At 38.4% G+C, this 22,231-nt stretch overlaps 1 protein-coding gene across 1 annotated transcript in view; it reads left to right on the top strand.

Moving 5' to 3' along the window:
* Positions 1 to 22,019, top strand: part of LOC118851633 (sodium-coupled monocarboxylate transporter 1-like) — a 38,187-nt gene extending 16,168 nt beyond the window's left edge. The window contains exons 6-15 of the mRNA XM_036761142.1: positions 6,959 to 7,099; positions 10,401 to 10,530; positions 13,776 to 13,864; positions 14,930 to 15,042; positions 16,103 to 16,170; positions 16,894 to 16,980; positions 18,552 to 18,766; positions 19,146 to 19,249; positions 19,753 to 19,832; positions 21,894 to 22,019. Coding sequence (XP_036617037.1) covers positions 6,959 to 7,099; positions 10,401 to 10,530; positions 13,776 to 13,864; positions 14,930 to 15,042; positions 16,103 to 16,170; positions 16,894 to 16,980; positions 18,552 to 18,766; positions 19,146 to 19,249; positions 19,753 to 19,832; positions 21,894 to 22,019 — 1,153 coding nt within the window. The remainder of the gene's footprint in view (positions 1 to 6,958; positions 7,100 to 10,400; positions 10,531 to 13,775; positions 13,865 to 14,929; positions 15,043 to 16,102; positions 16,171 to 16,893; positions 16,981 to 18,551; positions 18,767 to 19,145; positions 19,250 to 19,752; positions 19,833 to 21,893) is intronic.
* The last annotated feature ends 212 nt before the right edge of the window (positions 22,020 to 22,231 follow it).

Here is a 22,231-nt window from a genome sequence, read left to right as displayed (position 1 = left end):
AGAGAGTAGGGTTCAAATCCCACTTCTGTCATTTTATTAGCTGAGACTGTGGGCAAGTCACTTAACCTCTCTGATACCCAGTTTCCTTATTCTGTAATACGGGGATAATATCAGTAGTTAGCGACTAAAAGATACAGCTTGGCATAATGGTTAGAAGACTGACCTTGGAGGCAGGAAGATATGGTGTCAAGTCTTTCTTCTAACATATACATACTAGCTGTGTGATCCCTGGCAGACTTGAAGCTTCTCATGTGACTCTTAGAAAATGACAGATGTTGGGGATGGGTTTTTTTTTGGTGGGGAGGGGAAATAGAGAAGGGAACAAGCATTTATAAACCCCTACTATGTGCCAGGCACTGTGCTAAGGACTTTACAATTATTATCTTATTAGATCCTCACACTAGCCTTATGAGGTAGGTGGCTATTATTATCCCCATTTTGTTGTTCTTCAGTAGTGTCCCAACTCTCTGTGACTCCCAAGCCCAGTGTTCTATCTATTCTGTAGGTTCCCAAAGTGGGTGATACAGACCCCGCCTGGGAGCACTGGAATGATGGGGGTGGTAGTAGCCTCAGGTGCAATTGGGGGGAGATGAATAAAAATAATGGAACTATAAGGAAAAAAGAGAAGAAAATTTTGAAAAATTGTTTGTATATGTGTCATCCGTTGTTTAACAGAGTTAAAGTTGTAGTGATTACGTTATTTTCCAAATAAACACACAAAATGAAAGATATAACTCATCAGTGGTCAAGTCCCACGAAAGGTCTTAATAAGCAAATGTTGGCAGATGCACATTGTCGGGAAGTCCAGCGGGCATCAGCAGGAATATGTGCATGCAATGACTTGTTTATGGTGCAATACTATACAGTTACATGAAGCAATGTTACATCATCACAATTTCAATTCAGGAAAAAAACACAAATTTACAATAAATTATTAAAATTAAGATGCATCATTTAAAAATATTTTATATTTTTTGAAATTTCAAAAAAACTGTTTAAGGATTAAAGAAAGTAGATTTCCAGGGGGGTAGGAGTAATTTTTTTAAAGGGTGTGTAGGCCAAATAAGTTTGGGAACCTCTGAATTCTATTGCATTGCCTGGCTGCCCCTAGTGGGCCATGCCTTCAAGAGAGTAGGTGACTTGTCCATGTTCAGAGACCAAATATGTGTCAGACGTAAGATCTGAACCCAGACCTCTCCATATTTCAGTTCCATCACTCTCTCATCTGTCACAGAAGAAACAATATTAGTACAATACTCTGTTTTTTAGGCACAAGTCTGCCAGAAAGAATTTAATTTAACATTAATATTCAAACATTTCAGGGGAGGGGTGGGGAGAGAGATAGAGACTGAGACAAAGAGACAGACACAGAAAGACAATGTCCAAACTGGCATCACCCCCTTTCCCATGACCTTGGACATGTCCTTCTACTGCAAAGCAATTTGAGATAACATTTATAGCAATCTTGAATAAGGGAAAAATAATAATATATTAAAATATAGTTTGAGGTAGTATTCCAGAATAATATTCAGTACTAGATTCTTTTCTTGACTATTTTTCTTAAGGATCACAAGGGTGTCTTCCTAGAAATCACTATCCCAATCCTTTGTGAATGGAGAGAGGGTGTCGTAGTTTGCTTATTTTAAGGTGTGGGGAGCAAAAGGATCTTAACAAGATAAGAGGTGCTCCTTGTTCAAAATTTATTTTCTATCCTTAATCCATTTCCTTAGGAAGGCCTTTTGTCTTCAATTTAGAATCCACCTTTCTTGGGTTCGGGGGGTGTTTCAACAATCCAGCTAGCAGTTTCTGTGGGGGTGTAAGATCCATCCACAGCCAGCACCCAGAAAGCTGCCAACAGCACAGGTTCTTTTGATCTGCTTAACTAAGGAAAGCAAGGTGAAGGGGTTGACAAGTTTACTTTAATCCAGCATACAGACAGCATTCACTTAGTTCAGGGGAAAAAACCAGCATCCTGAACTTCAGAACAAAGTACAAAAAAATTATAAACATCAACAGACAGACCCAATACAGATTCAGTTACCAACATCTAGGTTCAGCCCAGGAGCTCAGAACAAGGGCTGGCCCAGAGTCACATGCCACCACTGCTGTAAGGAGGAGCTCCAAAGAACAGACAGCCAACCCCTGGTTTTTATATCTTTTTCAGTGTTAGGGGTGAGTCACACATGCGACTCACCCACGTGACCTAGAATCGTCACAAAGAGGCGGACTTAAACCTACGTGGTCTAAAAGCCTCTGCTCTCCCAGACATGTAAACTAGGCCCTCCCTGGAGTTAGCACCACCTTGGGCCCCACCTTAGTTGCCGATCTACACCCACTAAGGTTTTACACCTGATAGGGGTTTGGGCCTGAGGCTTAGCACGTAGTAAGGCTCAATGAATTACTCAAAGGGAACAAAAGCCAAACTATTCAAGGGCACTTGTTGAACTAAGTGCTAAGGAGCCCATTTTTGGTTACCAACGGGGGGGGGGGGGGGGGGGGGGGGGTGAGGGTGGTGGGGGGCGGGGTGGGGGGTGAGGGAGGGGGGGGGAAGAAAGTCTGGAAAGGGCTGTTAGGCCAAAGAAATATTTTTTCTTAATTTCAGTTGAACTAAAAAGGAGGTTTTTAAAGGTACTTCCATGCTTCCCCCATTTTGTGCTAACAGCATAATTAATTGAGGCATAATCTACATTTATTTTATAACTGGCAGAAGATTGGGGTTATATGACTTGCCCAGGGTCACACAGCTAGTGTCTTAGGCCAGATTTGAACTCAGGTCCTCCTGACTCCAGGGCTGGTGCTCTATCCACTGCAGCACCTTGCTGCCCGCATTTGTTCATTTTAGATCTCAATTTTGTATGTTTTAAGCAGTAGTGAAATATACGACTCGGTTCAAAAGATGGCATTACTTGTGCTTTCAGTTAATATAGCTAATTTAGAAAAAGTGAGGCAATCAGAGCTATTGTAGATGTTAGAACAGTGTCCCTTAGGGTACCGAAAGGAATGCAGTGACCAGTCATATTGCAGTCTCCAGCCAGCCTTTTATGCTCTAACAGTAGCCACAAGGATATGCAGATTAGCAATTCTAACTGAGATCGAGGAGGTCCAATATAAAAACCATTGCAACTTTATCCTGCTGGTCAATTGGCTCAGTAGATAGGACAGATATTCTGAAATCTATATACCGATTCTTTTATTATAACTGTAACTCTCATCTGGAGAACATCCTTAGTATTTGTGCAATCCAACAAATCTTATCGAGTATTGTAACTATGCCCTCATCTCAACTTTTGTAGCACACTGCAACTGGATGGCTGGAAAGGCTGCAAAGTTCATGAATTCCATGTTTTGCACCAGACATTTGGCATTATTCCAGAAGCACATACTATTAACTGAGAGGTTGCATGCCCATTCGTTGTGATGGACTACTCTGTCCTACTTGAATGCTTCTATGCATTCCTGAGTCATGCCTAGATTCACTTCATGGGGTCATTGGCATGGAAGGGGCATCATGGAAGGCTGCACTCTCAATCTGAGAACTTCCAGAATAATTGTACAGCCCTAAGTCAGAAGGAATTACTGATTATTTGAACTGATAAGTCAATATTGATGAGTGAGTTCATCAGGTATGGCCCTCTGCTTATCATTCAAGGAATTTTGAATCTCACATTATTGCTTAATCTACATCAGAGTGTCCTATATGGCCTGCTAGACAATTTCATCCATCAAGGAGGAAAATAGAGTGCTCATGGGGTTCTCCAGTTTAGGAATGATGTGGAACCCTCCCAAACCCATCTGGAGCTGATTTAATAGGTTTCTATGATAAGGAAGGCACTGGGCTTTTATAATTGTACCAGCTAGTGCACACTCCAGATTGAAATAGCATTGTCGATTTTATCACAGAAATATACAATTAAATTTGGCTTACCTCCCCTAGACAATTAGGACACTCAGGTGGTAAACAGGTCTAGTTAAGCTGTGTCAGACTGCTTTAATCTTAGAGCAACCGAGAGTATTGGGAAACTACAAGGTGTTAAGGAGAGGATAATTTACAAATCCCTAGCATAGCATTTACAACATTTACCTAATACTTTTTATATTCTATGATAAGATAGCAATATGATCCTATCTCAGATCCACTGTACCAGGAACTATAGCTGTAATCTATTACCTTACAAAATGTAATGACAGTAGAAAGAACAGTATGATCCTCAATGATAACAATTCATATATCACTCATTGCAGACATTGTATATACCAGTATGCGCAATTAATACGTCATATAAACGAACAGATTTCTGGCCATTGAGATTTGTTGTTGGATTTCTGACTCTTTGTGACCCCATTTGGACTTTTCTTGGCAAAGATACTAGAGTGGTCTGCCATTTCCTTCTCCAGCTCATTTTATACATGAGGAAACTGAGGCAAACAGAGTTAAGTGACTTGCCTAGGGTCCTGCAACTAGTGTCTGAAGTCAGATTTGAACTCAGGTCTTCCTGACTCTAGGCCCTGTGTTCTATCCACTGTGCTAGCTGCCCCTGGATGAATACCTCTACCTCAAGACGATTTGAAGTAACATAGGAATCTTGAACAAGGAAAAAGTAATAATATGTTAAAAGTAGTTTGGGATTAATATTCCAGAACAGCAATAAGTATACTATTGCTAGAATTTTTAGGGTCCTTGCTAGGCATGTATAAACCAGCATAGGGTACAGATAGGTATACTGCAGTTTGTTTATCCACTCAAGAGTCTTACACACACACCCTCATAGATGATGGACATGTGTGTCCAATAATTCCACAGATTGTGTGTGTGTGTGTGTGTGTGTGTGTGTGTATTATGGTCTTTCCTCTGGAGCTATATGAATCAGAGTTTGGGTAAAATCAGGTTGGCCCCATAGGCTTAGAAAGCAGTCTTGGGTAAGACCAGGTAGGGCAGGTAAAAAGAAGGTACATTTTTGGGAAAAGAAAAAGGGGATGCTAAAACCATTACAAAGCCCTTTCGCATAGCTATTTAAATCAGACCAAAGAAAACGGCCGTCTTCTTTATCAGTCAGTGAGTTAATTAACTTTTGCAAAAGTCCTACCCCACCTTTTCAGTTGGGGAAAGAAAAGGTGGTGAGTTCTTGGAGCTATTCAAAGTTCTTTGAGGTTTTTTGTTTGTTTTTGTTTTGTTTTGTTTTTTGTAATTGTAAAGTGATTGGGGAAAGGGGAATGTGGAAGTAGTCATTCAATATGTTGCATTACACAGAAAAAGAAAGAAACATCATTAATAGCAAATAGAGCACAAAATGGAGTCAGTCATATTATCCTAAAAATCTACTTGCAACTCCATTCTTTCTTGGATTCCTCCCCTCCAGTATAGCAAAGGTCTCCACCCAAAAACCAGTATTTAAATTCTTTCTGAATGAAAACATGAAAACGGTAGGTCTCAGCTCATTTGCTTCAGGGTTTGAGGGGAAAGGAAGGATCTTAACAAGAGAAGAGGTATTCTTTGTTCAAAATTTAATTTCCATCCCTAATCTATTTCCTTAAAGAAGACCTTTTGTCTTTGACTAATTGGTCACCTTTCCAAGAAGAGAAAGGGGGAGTCTTGAAAGGGCTTTCAAAGCAGAGAAATATTATTTCTTAATATTTTTAGTTGAACTAAAAAGTTTTTTAAAATATGTTTCTGTGATACTGTACTGCACTGTCTTTTAAAAAGCCAAATAGCAAATATATGAATGGTCAGAATCACAATAGGCTTGACTTAGTGAGAACTTTAGAGATTATTTAGTACCTGCATGTCAAACATGTGGGCTACAGGTATCATAATACTTCTTAGTATGTACTGACCCAGATTAAAATGTAACTGGGAAATATTTAACAAAATAAATTTTTGAAAAATTTACATATATTTAAAAGGAATAGCAAGTTGGGCATAATAGATTTCCAGTTTCATGTGTGTTAGAAATACACTTGACACTGAAATTCTGGTATCAAGGGCAATTCATTATTCTTGAGAAATTCAAAGGAATTGGTAAATGTTCCTGGCCAGGAGCAGACTCCACCCTTCTTAAGGAAGAGGGAATGGGGAGTACAGGAGTGAGACCAAATTTTTTCTGTTAGACTGACATAGATTGATGCACCATCAGCTCAGTACCTCCCTTCAGAGAATGGATTGGTCTGCTCCTTTCTAGGTCACAATCTTCCCTATGCGCCCCCAGCATATGTCCCATGTTCAAAAATGGCAGAAAACTCCTCCCTGTGGGTGTGTAAGGTAATATTCAATTGACCAATTAAGCATGCATGAAAGCCATTTGACCCAGTTTTCTCTTCAACCCTGACCGTTATCTGTCCAGTTTAGACCAGTTTTCCTAACATCCTGGATAGCATCCTGAATCTGTGGCTTCCGCAAAACCGCAAACTTTATTCCTATTGGCTTGGGACCCTCCTCCTGGCTAATCTTTACTTCTTCTTTGTTTCAGCTGACACTTAATTAATTATTCTGTGGAACTCAATTAACTCTTCTGTGGAAACCTAACTTTCCCTAACTTTTACCCATCTCTCACAGTGTGCAATTACTATTCTTTTTATTATACCATGTTTTATTCCATAAATTAAAAATAAAATAAATAAAACATTAAAAAGAGGGATTAAAAACATGAATAATATTATATCTTAAAATTAAGTCAATTTGTACTCTGAAGGGATCTTCATATACAAATTAATGGTGCCAAATTTATACTGGAGTTTGACACTATTGGTTTAGTCAACACCATCTTTTTGTGGAGGAGAAAAACAGGAACATTGACATTCATGGGTATCTACATAAAAACCAGGCACTCTTCCTCCCCTTATGTCATGAATGTCAAAGAAATAACTCTTTATTTCATTTACCTCAAATGTGAAATATTTCAGCAGTGTTGTTTTTTGTGTGTGACAGGTTGACATTCTCTCTCCCCCATTCTTTTCCATTTAGCTTCAACCCAAACCCTTTGCAAAGACATACCTTTTGGACAATCATCATCGGTGGGACCTTCACGTGGACCACTATCTATGGTATTAACCAATCCCAAGTCCAGCGATATATTTCCTGCAAAAACAGATTCCATGCAAAAATGTAAGCAAAATCCCAGTATACACATCAATACTCTTTAAGCATCCTTCACTCCTCATAAAAGACTATCTCTTCTTATATCTCTCCTTATATAACAACAACGATGATAAAGATGATGACAAGGGATATCTTGGTGTAGGGCAGTGGCTCCATATACATAGATATATATCTATATACAGATATGTATGCACACGTATATGTGCATCATACACATATGTGTGTTATTTGTATATGTATGTACACATACATGTGTGCATATTGTTAAACCTGAAAGTTTGGTTGAAGGAAACAACAGAGATAGGTGATAGAAAAATCCATGTTGTTTATGATTCTCCCTTAAAGCATAGCTAAGCTAGCTTACTTGTACGTACAAGGAGTCAGAGCATAGGCTCTGGCTGTCTGAACAAAGGAATGAGAAAACTTATATACATTATTTTAGCAGACCTAGCAAGCCTGCGTTACCTCACCTCCATGACCCCCATGTATGTTTAACCATGATACAAGAAGAGGATTTTCCTTAATGGAATAGGGTTGTAAAGGATGTTGACAAAGGTCAGTTAATATTGAGCGAGGTAGTCTCTCTTCGGGTTAGGGTCTCATCCTTCAATGGCTAACAGGGGTAAGAATGTCCTTAGGTCACTCTGATCTGGTCTTGTTGACAGAGGTAGGGGTATTCTGAGTTTACTCAGAGAACAAAGAAGCCCAGGTCCTGGATCTTCTTCCAGTTACTCATTAATTCAGGCTCTGGGTCTGGTCGAAATTAAAAATGATATAAAATGACATAAAATGTTCCATAATATATACACAGATATGTATATATACGTACACATACACACGCATATATTATGTTGTTCTGAGAATCCATTTCAACAAAAACAAAAAATTGTGAACCTCTGGATTAACTTAATATTCCACTCATTGCATTCTTTTTGATTTATTAAGTCCTTACACTGATTAATTTTGCACCCAAATCTTCAAATTAAAATTCATTTTATATAATTATAATTATAAAATATTTTATTCCACTTCCACATATGAAAACTGATGTAATTGCTACATGACCACCAAAATTATTGTGAGCATGGTCGTGAACAATCACTGCAGAAAAAATCTATAATGTCCCAAACATGTGCATACTTCTTGTCACAGAGGAGAAATATATTTGTGAAGTGATTGAGCAACCTCTTACTGCTTCAGGCACCATTAAGTAATTTTTAGGGCAGCTGAGTGGTGCAGTGGATAGACTACCAGGCCTGGGGTCAGGAAGACTCATCTCCCTGACTTCAAATTTGGTCTTAGACACTTACTAGCTGTGTGACCCTGGGTGAGTCACTTAACCCTGTTTGCCTCAGTTTCCTCATCTGTAAAATGGACTGGAGAGGGAAATGACAAACCACTCTGGTGTCTCTGCCAAGAAAACCCCAAAAAGGGGCCATGAAGATTGGAACATGACTGAAACGACAACAAAAATCATTTTTAGCTCAAACCCTTTGGACCTTAGTGTGAATTATTACATGATACTCCCCCACAATTTTATCAATTGAATTAGTTTACAAAACTTAACTGGTCTAAATTGTGCCAGCCTTACAGTGAGAAGAGGGGGTTGTTTACATGGGACGATTTGAAGAAATGGCACACTAAGACAAAAAATATCTTCCTTGCTGGCCTGCTGCAGTGCCTAAAGTTCCCATCATTAGAAATATATTCTTCAGGTTTCAGGAAGTATTTCTTAACAGTTTAGTATGAATGAGTTTTAGAGGTTGTCTAGTTTAGTGGTTAGAGAGCTACCCTAAGAGTCAGCATGGGCTTCCAGTCCTGTCCTTGATACACACCAGCTGTGTGGCCAACCCTCAATGCCTTAGATGACTCTGTAAGACTATAAATTGCAGAATCAGTGCCTATCAACTTTGGATTAGCAGGGAACATCCTCAGTGGGAAATCCCTATGCTAGTAACATCTTAGTAACACCCCCCCCCCAACTTATCAAAGTAGAGTGAACTGGCCAGTCATCTAGCAAGGCCATGGGCAAATGGGATAAATGGCCTGAGAAAGGAAAGGTCTGGAGCTGGAGTCCCAATCCATTCATCCTTGTAACCCAAATCCTATGGAGAAAGTTATAGCTGTGGTTTCTAGCCACCCTGTCCTCCATTTTTGATGGCAGGAAGCTCCTAGAAGGACTTCCCTACTGGAATCCCACAAATACATTCTCGGGCTATCCTGTCAGCATAGTCCCCTTTCTTCCCTACCCCTTAGTGGAGAGACTTCACTATCAGGATCATCCCTCTACTCCATCACAGACTTTACCATTTAGCATTTTGTTCAGTCATTTTTAGTTGTGTCTGACCCTTCATGACCCCATTTGGAGTTTTCTTGGCAGAGATACTGGAGTAGTTCACCATTTCCTTCTCCAGCTCATTTTACAAATGAGGAAACTGAGGCAGATAGGGTCATACAGCTAGGAAGTATCTAAGGCCAGATTTGAACTTAGGAAAATATCTTCTTGACACCAGGCCCAGCACTTTATCCACTGTGCCACCCACCTGCCCCTACCCTTCAGCATACATCCCTATATTCACCAGGATGTGGCATTATTTTGTTTCTTGCTCACTCAATGAGTCTGCTAACATCATAAACGTATCAGACATACTCGCTACCTACACTGTCATCTTACCTCTACCCCAAGTCAGTGAAATCTTTGATTTTATTTCAATTAGCATGCATTTATTTTCTCTACCACCTAACTTTCCCCTTCCCCTTTAGAAAAAACAAAAACAAAACAAACAAACAAAAAAAACCAACCCTTCTAACATTCTAGCAGGTTTGCGTAGTTAAGAAAGAGAGATTCCCAGGCTGGCAACGTCCAAAAATGTAGGTTTCGTTCTATGCCCTGAGTCCATCATCTTTCTGTCAGAAGGTGACATTCTTTATTATTGCTAAGAGTGTTAAGGGTCTTTTTCCAAGGTCACACAGATAGTAATAATGATGATAATAACAATAAGAGCCAGCATTTCTATAATATTTTAAGGTTTTCAAAGTGTTTTACAAATATTATCTCATTTGATCTTCATGACAGCTCTGGGGGGTAGGTGCTATTATCACCCCCATTTTTCAGATGAGGAAACTGAGGCAGGCAGAGTTTAAGTGATTTATCCAGGATTAAGTATCTGAGTCTGAATTTGAATTCAGGTCTTCCTGACTCCAGGCTCAGGGCTCCTTCCTCTTCACCATCTAGCTGTAATTTTAGTTTCTAAAATCCTTTGAACATAAATGATTGATTTATTAACCATTTGTTTATTCCATTTAGGTCCCTTTACATAAATCTTGTAGGACTCTGGGCAATTCTCACCTGTGCAGTATTCTGTGGGCTCTCCCTTTATTCAAGGTACCGTGACTGTGACCCTTGGACGGCAAAGAAGGTGTCAGCCCTAGACCAGGTTCAGTACTATATATTTTTCTCATGACTGCCTTAGATGAACTAACCAAGAGGATTATAAAATGATCTCTTCAGTTTATTTTATTTTATTTTATTGTTACAAATTAACAAAACTTAACAAATACCAGATGAAATGAACATTTCTGTATGTATAGTAGAATAGAAAAAGAGGATTGTGGTGAGCCTCCTAATCTTTCGTATGTTCAGCGTACTTTTCTCAGTCTACTTTGAAAACTTCTGCATTTTGATCACATAAAAGATGGGCACACTAGAAATTCACTTTTATGAACTCCTCGAAAACATTTGGGGAATTTATACTGTAGACATTATAGTTGGGTGAAGAATCCTAGATGTAGAAATGCAAAGAAAAAATTTAAGAACATGTGATAAGTAGAAATATTTCTGTTTGAATCACAAGTAAAATAGAACTCAGGAATGAATTCCGAAGGTCAGATTGAGTGAGTATAAAACCTGGTGAAAGGATTCTCACTTGCATTTAGTTGGTCATGGATATCTTGAAAAGAACTGGTCCTGGAATCATGCATCAAACTGAGTTACCATTTAAAGAAATCACCAAGTCCTAGGAGAGTATTTGTGGCTTTTTTTGAGAACTAATTCTGAAATGCAGGCTGTCTTTTGAGTAGTTTAGTAATGATAATGAAGCAGGTTCATCCCAGCAATATTTGCTGAATTCTAATTTTGAAAATACTAGTGAAATAAACACTACCAATTCAATCATGTGTTAGTCCTACACATTATCATAAAATACACTTTCTGGAAAATTTCATTTGTGACATGGCTGAAAATCTTTGGCAATTAAATTTTCCAATGGAAAAGGACATCTGTTCTAATTAATGAATAGAAAAACTTTCATATTATTTTATATTAGTAGAGTTTATTTCAAGGCACCAGGTATACATACATGCACATACACATACACACATGTATTGTATACATATATATGAACATATGTAAATGCATACACATGTATAAATTTTCAACCACCCTGGTTCCTTGAGAGAAACTCTACCAATGTCAAGTAATAGAAAAGATTTCATATACATATATGTATATGTGTGTGTACACACACATACTCACCATATACACATTTATTACCTGACAATGATATCTCATTGATTTAACTTATGGACCCAGATCTTTTTCATTAAGGAAATTGAAATTCATATAATGCTTTCATATAATGCTTCAAGGTTTACCAAGGCCCTTCCTTACAACGATGTTATAATGCTGATAGTACAAATATTATATATATTATACTCATTGTTATATTATAACATATTATGTAATATGTCATAACAGTACTATTATAATATTACATAATAATATAAAAGAATATATTCTGATGTTATATAACAGTATTATTAATTATGTAATATTACTATTATAACATTATACCAATTATTATATATGGTATAATATATGTAATATATATTATACCCATTTTACAAATGAAGAAACTGAAGGTCACATAAGTTAATTGACTTGATTGTGGTCCCACAGCTAATAAGTGCCAGAATTTGAACCCAGGTCTCCTGACTCCAATTCCAGGGGGCTCTAACCACTGTAATGATAAAACTAGTATTATAGAAATGATTTTTATGAAAAAATTGATTTAGTATTCCAGGATTTTGATCAATTTATGGTATTAAATATGCTCCAATTTTCAGTGGAACCTTTGCTTAGAATTCTATTTGAAGACTGCATTGAAGGGCTTGGAAAAAATTGTGGCTTTGAGAAGTGTCATCTCCTTTCGGTGTCAATATATAATTTGCAAACTCGATAGACTGTTTTCTCCCCAAGAGTCTAGTGCAAACTGATTTGAAGGTGTGTTCCTTCGTACTTGACTAAGAATCAGTTCAAATGAGATGAATCAGAAGGGCAAAGCTTCCTAGGGAGCTGTCTGTGGTCCTTCATGTTACTATTGCAGAAACAATGTTTTGAATGTTGGTCACTAGTCAGAGAATCCTACTAACAATAACAAGGATTTTCTGAAAGGTGAGAAAAACCATTTGAGGGGAGGCTGCTTCATCTTTTTATTCCCTAATCCACGTCTTTAAAGGGCCGTGTGTCATGCTGATACGGGAATTCTACAGCTGGCTAGTCTTCCCTCCACCTTTATGAGAAATTCAGCTGCAAAAAGGAAGCTGATCTTAGGGACTTGTTTGAGAAAGCAAGTACCTGGATCTCTCTTGGGCTTCAAGGTCATTTGGACCTATTGTTTAAAACCCCTGATTCAGATGCAGGCATTCTGAAAAGAACAGGGCGGGGTTAGCAAGTTCCCCGTGCTACTGAACTCGTGATACCATCACCCTGCCTCAGACCTCGTCGTGCTCCGTGCCTGAGGCTTCATGCCGCTCACAGCACAGTCTGACACGTAAGATTTGTCCAGGATCGCATTCAACACATCGACACTCAGGGAAAACTATATTTCCGTGAAAAGAGACCAGCTGTTTCTCTCGCTCTTCCTCTGGCCAAGAAATCAGCTTAGAAGCCACAACTTGAGAGCCAGTTTGGGAATGCTAGTCCAGAGGCTGTGGATCCCTGTTTTTTCTGTTACCTGTAAATAGCCACGCAGTGGGAAAGAGGCCGATAGCCTATTAAAGCTATTGAGAATCCTTGCTGCTTTTCTGTTCCAGAAGCTCAAATGCTCTACCTACCTTTACTGTGCTAATACTCATCTTTAGTATAGTCCAAGAGCTTAGTCCGTGGACTTGTCGGGGGGCTTGTAAATAGATTTCAGGGGGGTCTGTGAGTTTAGATGAAAAAAACCCTTTATTTTTTAAATTTCAATTTGATTAATTAATTTTCCTTTATTTTATTTAATATTTTTAATTTTTAAAATTTATTTTATTAATTTATTTTCCTTATATTTTAAAATTTTGTTTTCCTTCCTTAACTTCTAACTGAAATTTAGCATTTTCTTCAATTGGCAATTTAGAAAAAAATACTTTGTTCTGAGAAGGTGTCCATAATTGTCATCAGATTGCTATAGGGGTCCATGACATACATACAAAATTATGCAATATAATTTAGAAATATTTATTTTAAAAAGGTAAAAAAAAGTTTTGGTATCAAACTAAACAGTTATCTGAAATGTGCATTTGGGTGAAATAGCTCATTCTCTGACAATGATGGATAAATGAAAAATTGATCTCTCCATCAGTGATTAGAATGGTATATAATCTGATGAGAAGGAGCACACTAGTAAATCTTGGACTTTTTCAGCTCATGCCCTATCTGGTGCTGGACATTTTACAAGATTATCCAGGACTGCCAGGACTCTTTGTGGCATGTGCTTACAGTGGAACATTGAGGTATGGACTTTATGTAATTAATGAAGTGTGATTTCAGAGTGGTTTATAAGGACTTTTATATTTCATGAGCTAAGGCTGAATTCCAGCTGTTGTACTAAGTATGCAATTTATGTATGCATTCTATGAAATACTTCCAGAAACTATTGTGACTTCATCAATGGGTATACCAATCAAGGTCAAGAACCCTTAACAACTTAGGAGATTGCTCTGGACCCCTCCCCCCACCCCAAAAAGAAAGAAAAATCAATACCCTGAGAATACTTGTTAGTCATCACCCTCTTCAGATTTGGCTGATTTTCAGACAATGGTTCATTGCTGAGCCCACACTATAAGCTTTTCCAACCTTCCAGGAACTGTCAGATTTAGTGTTTAAATCCCTAGAGAGACCAGCGCCACCTCCATGCCGCAATATGACATCTAAGTATAACTTTATTCAATATATTAACTATATCATAGCTATGATTAGTTCATACTTTACCTGGGCCTCAGTTGCTTCCTTTATTAAATTAGGAGTTTGGAATAAGGGGATCACCAGTTTAAAATCAGATCCTATGGCCTTCTAGAGAGCATGTGGGTAACATTAACAGAGTTACAGGAGAGAATATAAGCTCCTTGAAGGCAGGCATGGGCTTTCATTTTCATTTTTGCATCCCCCGAACCTACAACAGGGCTTGGCACACAGTGAGGACCTCATGAATGTTTGTTGTTTGGAGTATCAGTTACAGCTGAATGTGGAAAAGTATGGAATCAGATAGTGTGGAAATTCACTGATTCTGGAGTCAGAGGTCTTGGGTTCAATCCTTTTGAAGCTTGCTAGCTGTGTGACTTTGGTCAAGTCATTTAACTTCCTTGAATTTCAGTGTCCTCATCTGTAAAATGAGGTGGTTTTGCATAATTATTGCTTTCTGGGGTTCCTTCCAGCCCTAGAATGAAGATCCTATCAAATATTGATGGTCATTACCAATTTTTTTTCAATTTCTTCTCTCCAGTCATAAAATATTCATAATGTTCATTAAAGCATAGCAAAATAAACCAAAAACAAAAGATTTTCCTTTGTCTCCCCAGTACAGTGTCTTCCAGCATCAATGCTTTAGCCGCAGTAACAATAGAAGACCTCATCAAACCTCACTTCCGATCACTCTCAGAAAAGACTCTGTCTTGGCTTTCAAAAGGAACAAGTGAGTGTCCATTGAATATTTTCACTTTTTCAAATGGCATCAAAGGGATGGATGTTTACAAAATCAGAAACTCTTTCTCACCAGGGATCTGGCTCAGTTTAGGCTGGACAAACATTTTTGTGCTAATCCTAGATTTAGGATTGAAATCCTAATTTATATTAGATCTAGAGTGAGAAGGAATCTAAGACCATAAGAGAATTATGGAATCTTAGAGCTGGAAGGAACCTCATTTGGTGTCCAATCCTATCTGTATCTTAACTAGCATTCTCTCTATTTCATAGCCATCAAGCAGTCATCCAATCTTGGCCTGAAGACATCCAATGCTGACAGTAGGAAATGGGGGAAGAGGATGGTAATCACTACCTCCTTAGGCAGCTGTTTGACCTTTTGGCGAGTTTTAATTATGATAATGGGCAACTAGGTCGCACCATAGTACATAGAGCATCATGCCTGAAGTCAGGAAGGCCATCTTCCTGATTCAAATCTGGACACAGACACTTACCAGCTGCGTGACCCTGAGCAAGTCACTTAACTTTGTTTACCTCAGTTTCCTCATCTGTAAAATGAGCTGGAGAAGGAAATGGCAAACACTCCAGTATCTTTGCCAAAAAAAAACCAAATGGGGTCACAAAGAGTTGGACACAACTGAAATAAATGAACAATAATAACCATTCAGAATAGAAAAACTCTATTGCTGGTAAACTGGGATGGAGATATACATTTTCCTATAAACAGAAATGTTTGTGGAGGATTAGACTTATAATACAATAGTTGTGAGGCTTATGGTCCCCACGGTTAATTCCAGGGATTCTTTTCTTGATATAATCTGGTGTTTCAACTAATCCTAAACACAACACTAGGGTATTATTTGTCGACTTTGCATATTATTTTTCTGGCAGAAAAACACATCCCATTTTTACCTTTTACCTGCTTTGATCTGTGTGGCTATTCTTCAGCCCAGTCTATTACCTGCCTGTATAAAAGCCAGGATGAATACTTTCCATTCAGAATGTGAACTCTCAGCATCAATCTGAATGTGGCTTTCTGTCTGTCCCTCTAGGTGTACTATATGGAGCCCTATGCATTGGGATGGCAGCCTTGGCATCTCTCATGGGAGCCTTGTTACAGGTAAGAGTTGAATTGTGGCAGCTCTGGAAAGCAATTAATGGTGAGAAGTCACTAATGAGTTTACTTTTCACCTAAATGATACTTCACATTCCCTACCTTTCTCTCACTATGGCCATCGGAAGGCATTTTCATGGCTCAAAAACCTACTTCTGATTGTGAAAAGAGATTGAACCTTGGAATGCCCTCATGAGGTGCAACTCCAGTTGGCCATCACCACCAAGCAGCCTCTGTGATAAACAAAAAGTGCCTATTTAGTACTTTATGTGTACACATATGTGCATGTACACACATATGCCTATATATGTATTGTGTGATTATAGGCATACATGTATGTGCATATAGAAACATCTATTTCAAAGGTGGATCTTACTATATGCGTGCATGCGTGTGCATGCATATGTATGTGTGTATATGGACACATGTGTATGCATATATTGGTATGCATACACATACACACATATACACATGTGTATGTAGATGTGTATGTGTGTATATGTGTGTGTGTGTGTGTGTGTGTGTGTGTGTGTGTGTGTGTGTGTATGGACATTCCACTTTGGCGTCCTTCTAGTGACTCTACTAAAGGACATTTGGACTTTCTTTCTGACAGCCAGCATATGTTGTTGGCTCCTGTATTCCATTCTTTCCTGTCCTAATGGAAAAGCTAAACTTTTCTTAAGAATGTACCTTTGATGGCTAATCTGTGACATTTTATTTTCTCCTTAGGCAGCGCTTAGTATCTTTGGCATGGTTGGTGGACCACTTTTGGGCTTGTTTTCTCTGGGGATCTTGGTCCCCTTTGCCAACTCAATTGTAAGTATAAAGTATGACTACGAAGACAATATCCTTCTCCAAAGTGAATGAATGCAAAAGCATTTATTGAGCACTTACTGTGTGCCAAGTATGATGCTAAGCACTCATTGAGGACAGAAATATGAGGGTCCCTGCCCTCAAGGTGATTACATTCTTATACCAGTTAGTGGTGCCAGGGAGAGGAGTTTTGGTGTGGGGAGTCACCATGATGGTGGGTTGATGTAGGAGTCCGTCGATTGACTTGCTCTTTCTAGAAGTACTATGGATTCTGTGCCCAGAACACAATGGGCAGGGAAGATGGCAGATGAGATAGTAGGAGGCAAGCAGATGGCAAGACAGCCTAGGGGGACAATGGGATATTTACATGGAGATATAGAATCATGTAAATCTGGAGCCAGAAGGGACCTCAGAGACCATCTAGTCCAATGCCCTTATTTTTCAGATAAAGAAACTGAGGCCCAGAAAGTTTAATTGACTTGCCCAAGGGTACACATAGTAAATATCAGGGGCAGGATTTGAACCCAGGTCCTCAGACTCCAAAGCCAGCTCTGTACCAAGCTGCCTCCTTAAGATGAAGTCTGTTCTCTGGTGCCAGCTCATAGATCTTGTTCAGTCATTTTCAGTAGTGTCCAACTGTTTGTGACCCCATTTGGGGTTTTCTTGGCAAAGATTTTGGAGTGGTCTGCCATTTCCTTCTCCAGCTCATTTTACAAATGAGGAAACTGAGGCAAACAGGGTGAAGTGACTTGCCCAGGGTCACACAGCTAGTGAGTGTCTGAGGCCAAATTTGAACTCAGGAAGATGAGTCTTCCTAACTCTAGGCCGGGTGTTCTCTACACTATGGCGCCACCTAGCCACCCCATGAGGTGACTGGGTAAATGGTAATGAGAAGGGAGAAGAGGTGAAGATGGGAAACTTTCCAAATGAGAAATGAATAAGATTTAGTGACTGAATGAATGGACAGGAAAGATCACAGGATTATAAATCTGGATGGTAAAAGGACCTTAGAGAAAATATAACCCAGTTTCCTTATTTAGCAGATGAAGAAACTGAGGCAAATCTAGCTTAAGTGACTTTCCCATACTCAGGATGCAGAATAAGACACACATTTGTTGTACTCAGCCAATGTGGGAATTTGCTTTCTTGACTATGTATATTTGTTACAAAGGTTTTGTTTTTCTTTCCTTTTTAGTTTGGGGGTAGGGAGAATGGAAGGGAGAAAAATTAGATTTCTAATTGAAGAAAATAATTTTAATACTTTTTTTCAAGCCACAAAAAGTGGCTTTCCCAAGGTTATACAAATAGTATCAATCGGGATTTAAGTAACCCTGAAGAGCCCTAATCCTGGGCTCTCTCCACTTCTGCATCACTGTATAATAAATATTTGCTAACTATATACTATGTGTACCAGAGTGCTTGGCACATAGTAGGGGCTTAATAGATGTTTGTTTACTGCTTTATATGTGCCAGAAACTCTGACATGTAAAAAGTTTGCTTCAATATTCCATCCATTCCTTTTTCCTCCCAAAGAAAATGATTGTTTTCCTCTCAAAAGCACTTCTATTTTACAGGGGGCCTTGGTAGGACTCACTGTTGGATTTGTCATTTCCCTTTGGGTTGGAATTGGAGCTCAGCTTTATCCCCCACTTCCAGAGAGGACTTTACCCTTGAGCCTTGTTACTGATGGTTGCAACATAACCAACTTAGAGTCCCAGGGGAATTGGACGATGACCACCACAGAAATGCCATTTTCTACTAGTGCTTTTCAAATTCACAATGTTGAAAGGTAATTTAAATAAGTTTTACAATATCATGTTTTTTTTTTTAACTAAGTAAACAAGTAGAAGACATGACTTCACCAATTTGCCTTAGGGATCACTGATGTATGTATATTTTGGGTTGGTCATACCATATATCTCCATGGATCTTTGAACTCACCAATGTGTGAACCCCTTTCAAAAATACAGATCCCAATCCCAATCCATGCCTGTTCATCCTATGGGACTCTCCCCCATGTCTTCCCACAATGGGGAGCATAGTGGTACCCTTCTTCTAGTTCTCTTAATACTTTATGGATACCAATGGAACATATTGACTGCCCATTGTTTTTGACATTAGACTCATAGATTAATCTTATAATGTAGCTTTTCCCCTCTTCTCTCTAGAACTCCCTTAATGGATAACTGGTACTCCTTATCGTATCTGTACTTCAGCGCCATTGGAACCCTGGTCACTCTACTTGTGGGAATAATTGTTAGCCTCCTAACAGGTACTTGTTTCTACATCACAATTATTTTGAGATAACCTTTACATGACAATTTACAGTCACTTGTATCAGTGATTCTATATTACAGTTCTCGTAATAGAACACATTAATTGTTTCCTCCAATTTATAAATGGGAACCTTGAATGATTTATTTCAACAATAAACATTTATTAAGCTCTCACTAGTAGGGGACACTGCACTTAGGTGCCAGAGATAGAGAGACAAAAATGAATTTTTTTTATGTTTTACCACCAATCCACTTTCTTAAGTCTCAGTTTCCCTTGCTTCTTGGACATTTTGCCAAGAGAATAGGTTTAAGAAATGAGGAAGAAGGTTTTAGCAGAGGGCATTGTTTCTTGGGGAGTTTGATTAAGGACTGATAAAATGTCTTTTCTTCTGGTAAATGTGGAAAGTTTTAGACAGGAGAAAATTTTATTTCTGAATTCAGCTTACTTAAAAATGGAAGCTTGAATATGCTTCTCTAACTGGCTTTTTATTTTTTTCAGGAGGAGGAAAACAGAGCACAGATGATAGATTCCTATTAACAAAAGCAGACTTTTTATCCAACTTTGACTTTTTAAAGAGGGTATGTTTTTTTTTTTCCTTAAATAAGATCATCCCTAAGATTTTATAACAGGAAAAGTTGCCTTCCTCTCCTCCTTCTCCCCTCCCCTTCCCAAATATAGAGAAGAAAAGAGGCAATTGATATTCCTCTAATGATACCTCCACCAAAGTCTCACTCCAGTGGGGATGGAAGTGACCATGGGAGGTCAAAGCCTTTGCCAACAGAAGGAAGCTCTGGCAGGTTCTATCAAGTGGGACCCACAATACCTAGGGACCTCTCTAGTTAATTTTATAAAGGTTTAGCACCAAAAGTTTGACCATCAGGTAATGATTTTCCCCTCAGCCATGGTAACTTATGAAATCATATGCTAAAAGTTGAGGGAGAAGCATTGTGTCATGGTGGAGAGAGAGCTGTCCCTGAGCCAGGAAAACCTGAATTCAAATTCTGCCTCTGATGCTATTGGCTGTGTGATTAGAGGCAAGACACTTAGCCTCTCAGTGCCCCAGGAATTCTCCAAGACTTCAGGTTGCAGATTGGTTATAGGTCTACAGTGGGAGAAGTTCCCCCATTACTAATGAAATCATGAAATCACAAATGCGGATTCTGTCTTTCTTTCTGTTTCTGTGTCTGACTTTTCCCATATACAGGATGTCTCAAAAGCCTAAGTGCAGTTTAAAGCTTATTAAATCTAATTAAGGCTTAAAATTGCACTATGACTTTTAGTATACCTGACAGATTTGTGTATATGTGTCTGTCATATAAGGCAATATAACATAATATAATATAATATAATATAATATAATATAATATAATATAATATAATATGACATAGATGTGTGTATACCTATCTCTATCTGTGTGTATGAATGTGTGTGTGGATTTAAATCATTGGTTTTTGCAATGTTAATGTTCTTGTATGAGTTGTTCTCCTGGTTATGCTCACTTCACTCTGCATCAGTCTATACAAGTCTTCCTGGGTTTCTCTGAAAGATCCCTTTCTTTATTTCTTAGAGTACAGTAACATTCTATTACATTCATATACCAATATTTGTTGAGCCATTCCCCAATTGATGTTTCCAATTTTGACTTCACAAAAAGAGATGCTATAAATATTTCTGTACATATAGGACCTTTTCCTCCAAAAGTGATTTTTATCAGTGCATATTCCCTCCACTTATAAACCTTTCTCCAACATAAATACATCATACATATACAACATATACAAATATGTAAGTATATAAACACATACACATGTGTACATATGCATACATACTTATGTGTACATATGTACACACATGTTTGAGGAGGGGGTATATGCGGAGGAGCTATCCACTGATAAAAATCTTTTTTGAACTTGTGAAGTTTAATGATATGTGTTTGTTAATGATATGTATTATTCCCTCATTAAAATAGGAAGTCAGTAGTAATAATAATAATTAGAATTTACGTAGCACTTTAAGATTTGCAAAGTACTTTACAGATATTATCTCATTTTATTTATTTTTATAATTTATCTCATTTTTTTATTTTGAAAACAACTACCCAGAGAGGTATATATATTATTATCTCCATTTTACAGATGAAGAAACTGAGGCAGAAAAGAATTAAATTCTTGCCCAAGGTCACACAGTTAGGAAGTGTCTGAGGCTAGATTTGAACTCAGATCTTCCCAACTCCAGGTCCAGTACTCAATCCACTGTTACCTAAAGAATTTTTTAAAAAAGCATCAATAATTTGAAATCGTGTGTGTACATGGGTCATCCTACCCTCATTCCCCTTCATTAAAATCTGATTGTCTTGCTTCATGATGGCAGGGAGTTGCTGCTAGGGCCTTGAAGCTTCTTCTAGTGAAACCCAAGCACTAACAAGCCCTTCCCTAGCAGGAAAGGCTTTGAGCTGGGCAACTGAGAGGTTCATCACCACAAGGTTGGCCACTAGGGGGAAATGTTTGTCAGCTACCACAACTCTTGGAGACCATCTAGTAAGACAGGGGTGTAATTCCCACTAGTGGAGAGAGAACCTTGACTGATGAAGCTACCCATCTTCAAAGTATTGATGTAACCAGTTAACTTTTCTTTTTAGGAGAAACTAATTTTAAACCACCAACCTTATGCAATGGAAGATGGCGGCACTTTTAACCCTGCCTTCAGCCACATTGAAATGAACTTCACAGAAGGCAAAGGAAAGACCCATGGGGCACACTTCTGAGGCAGTTCTTATATTGGATGAAGTTAAATGCCTTGCTGCTTTTTGTATTTTTTTCTAAGATAATTGCATTGAATTTAGATTTTTCTTTAGAATACCTCTGTATTTTCTGAACCTCTTAGCACTTCAGGTAATGCTCTAAGACTATAAGGGGCTGAGAAGGTGATGACTGGCATTGAGAGGGGGAGTTCCTTGAGCCAATGAAATCACATGAC

Source organism: Trichosurus vulpecula, chromosome 5, assembly GCF_011100635.1.
Source record: "Trichosurus vulpecula isolate mTriVul1 chromosome 5, mTriVul1.pri, whole genome shotgun sequence".
NCBI classification, from domain to species: domain Eukaryota; kingdom Metazoa; phylum Chordata; class Mammalia; order Diprotodontia; family Phalangeridae; genus Trichosurus; species Trichosurus vulpecula.
Note: the sequence above shows the minus strand (reverse complement) of the source record. Positions and strands in the feature narration are given on the sequence as shown.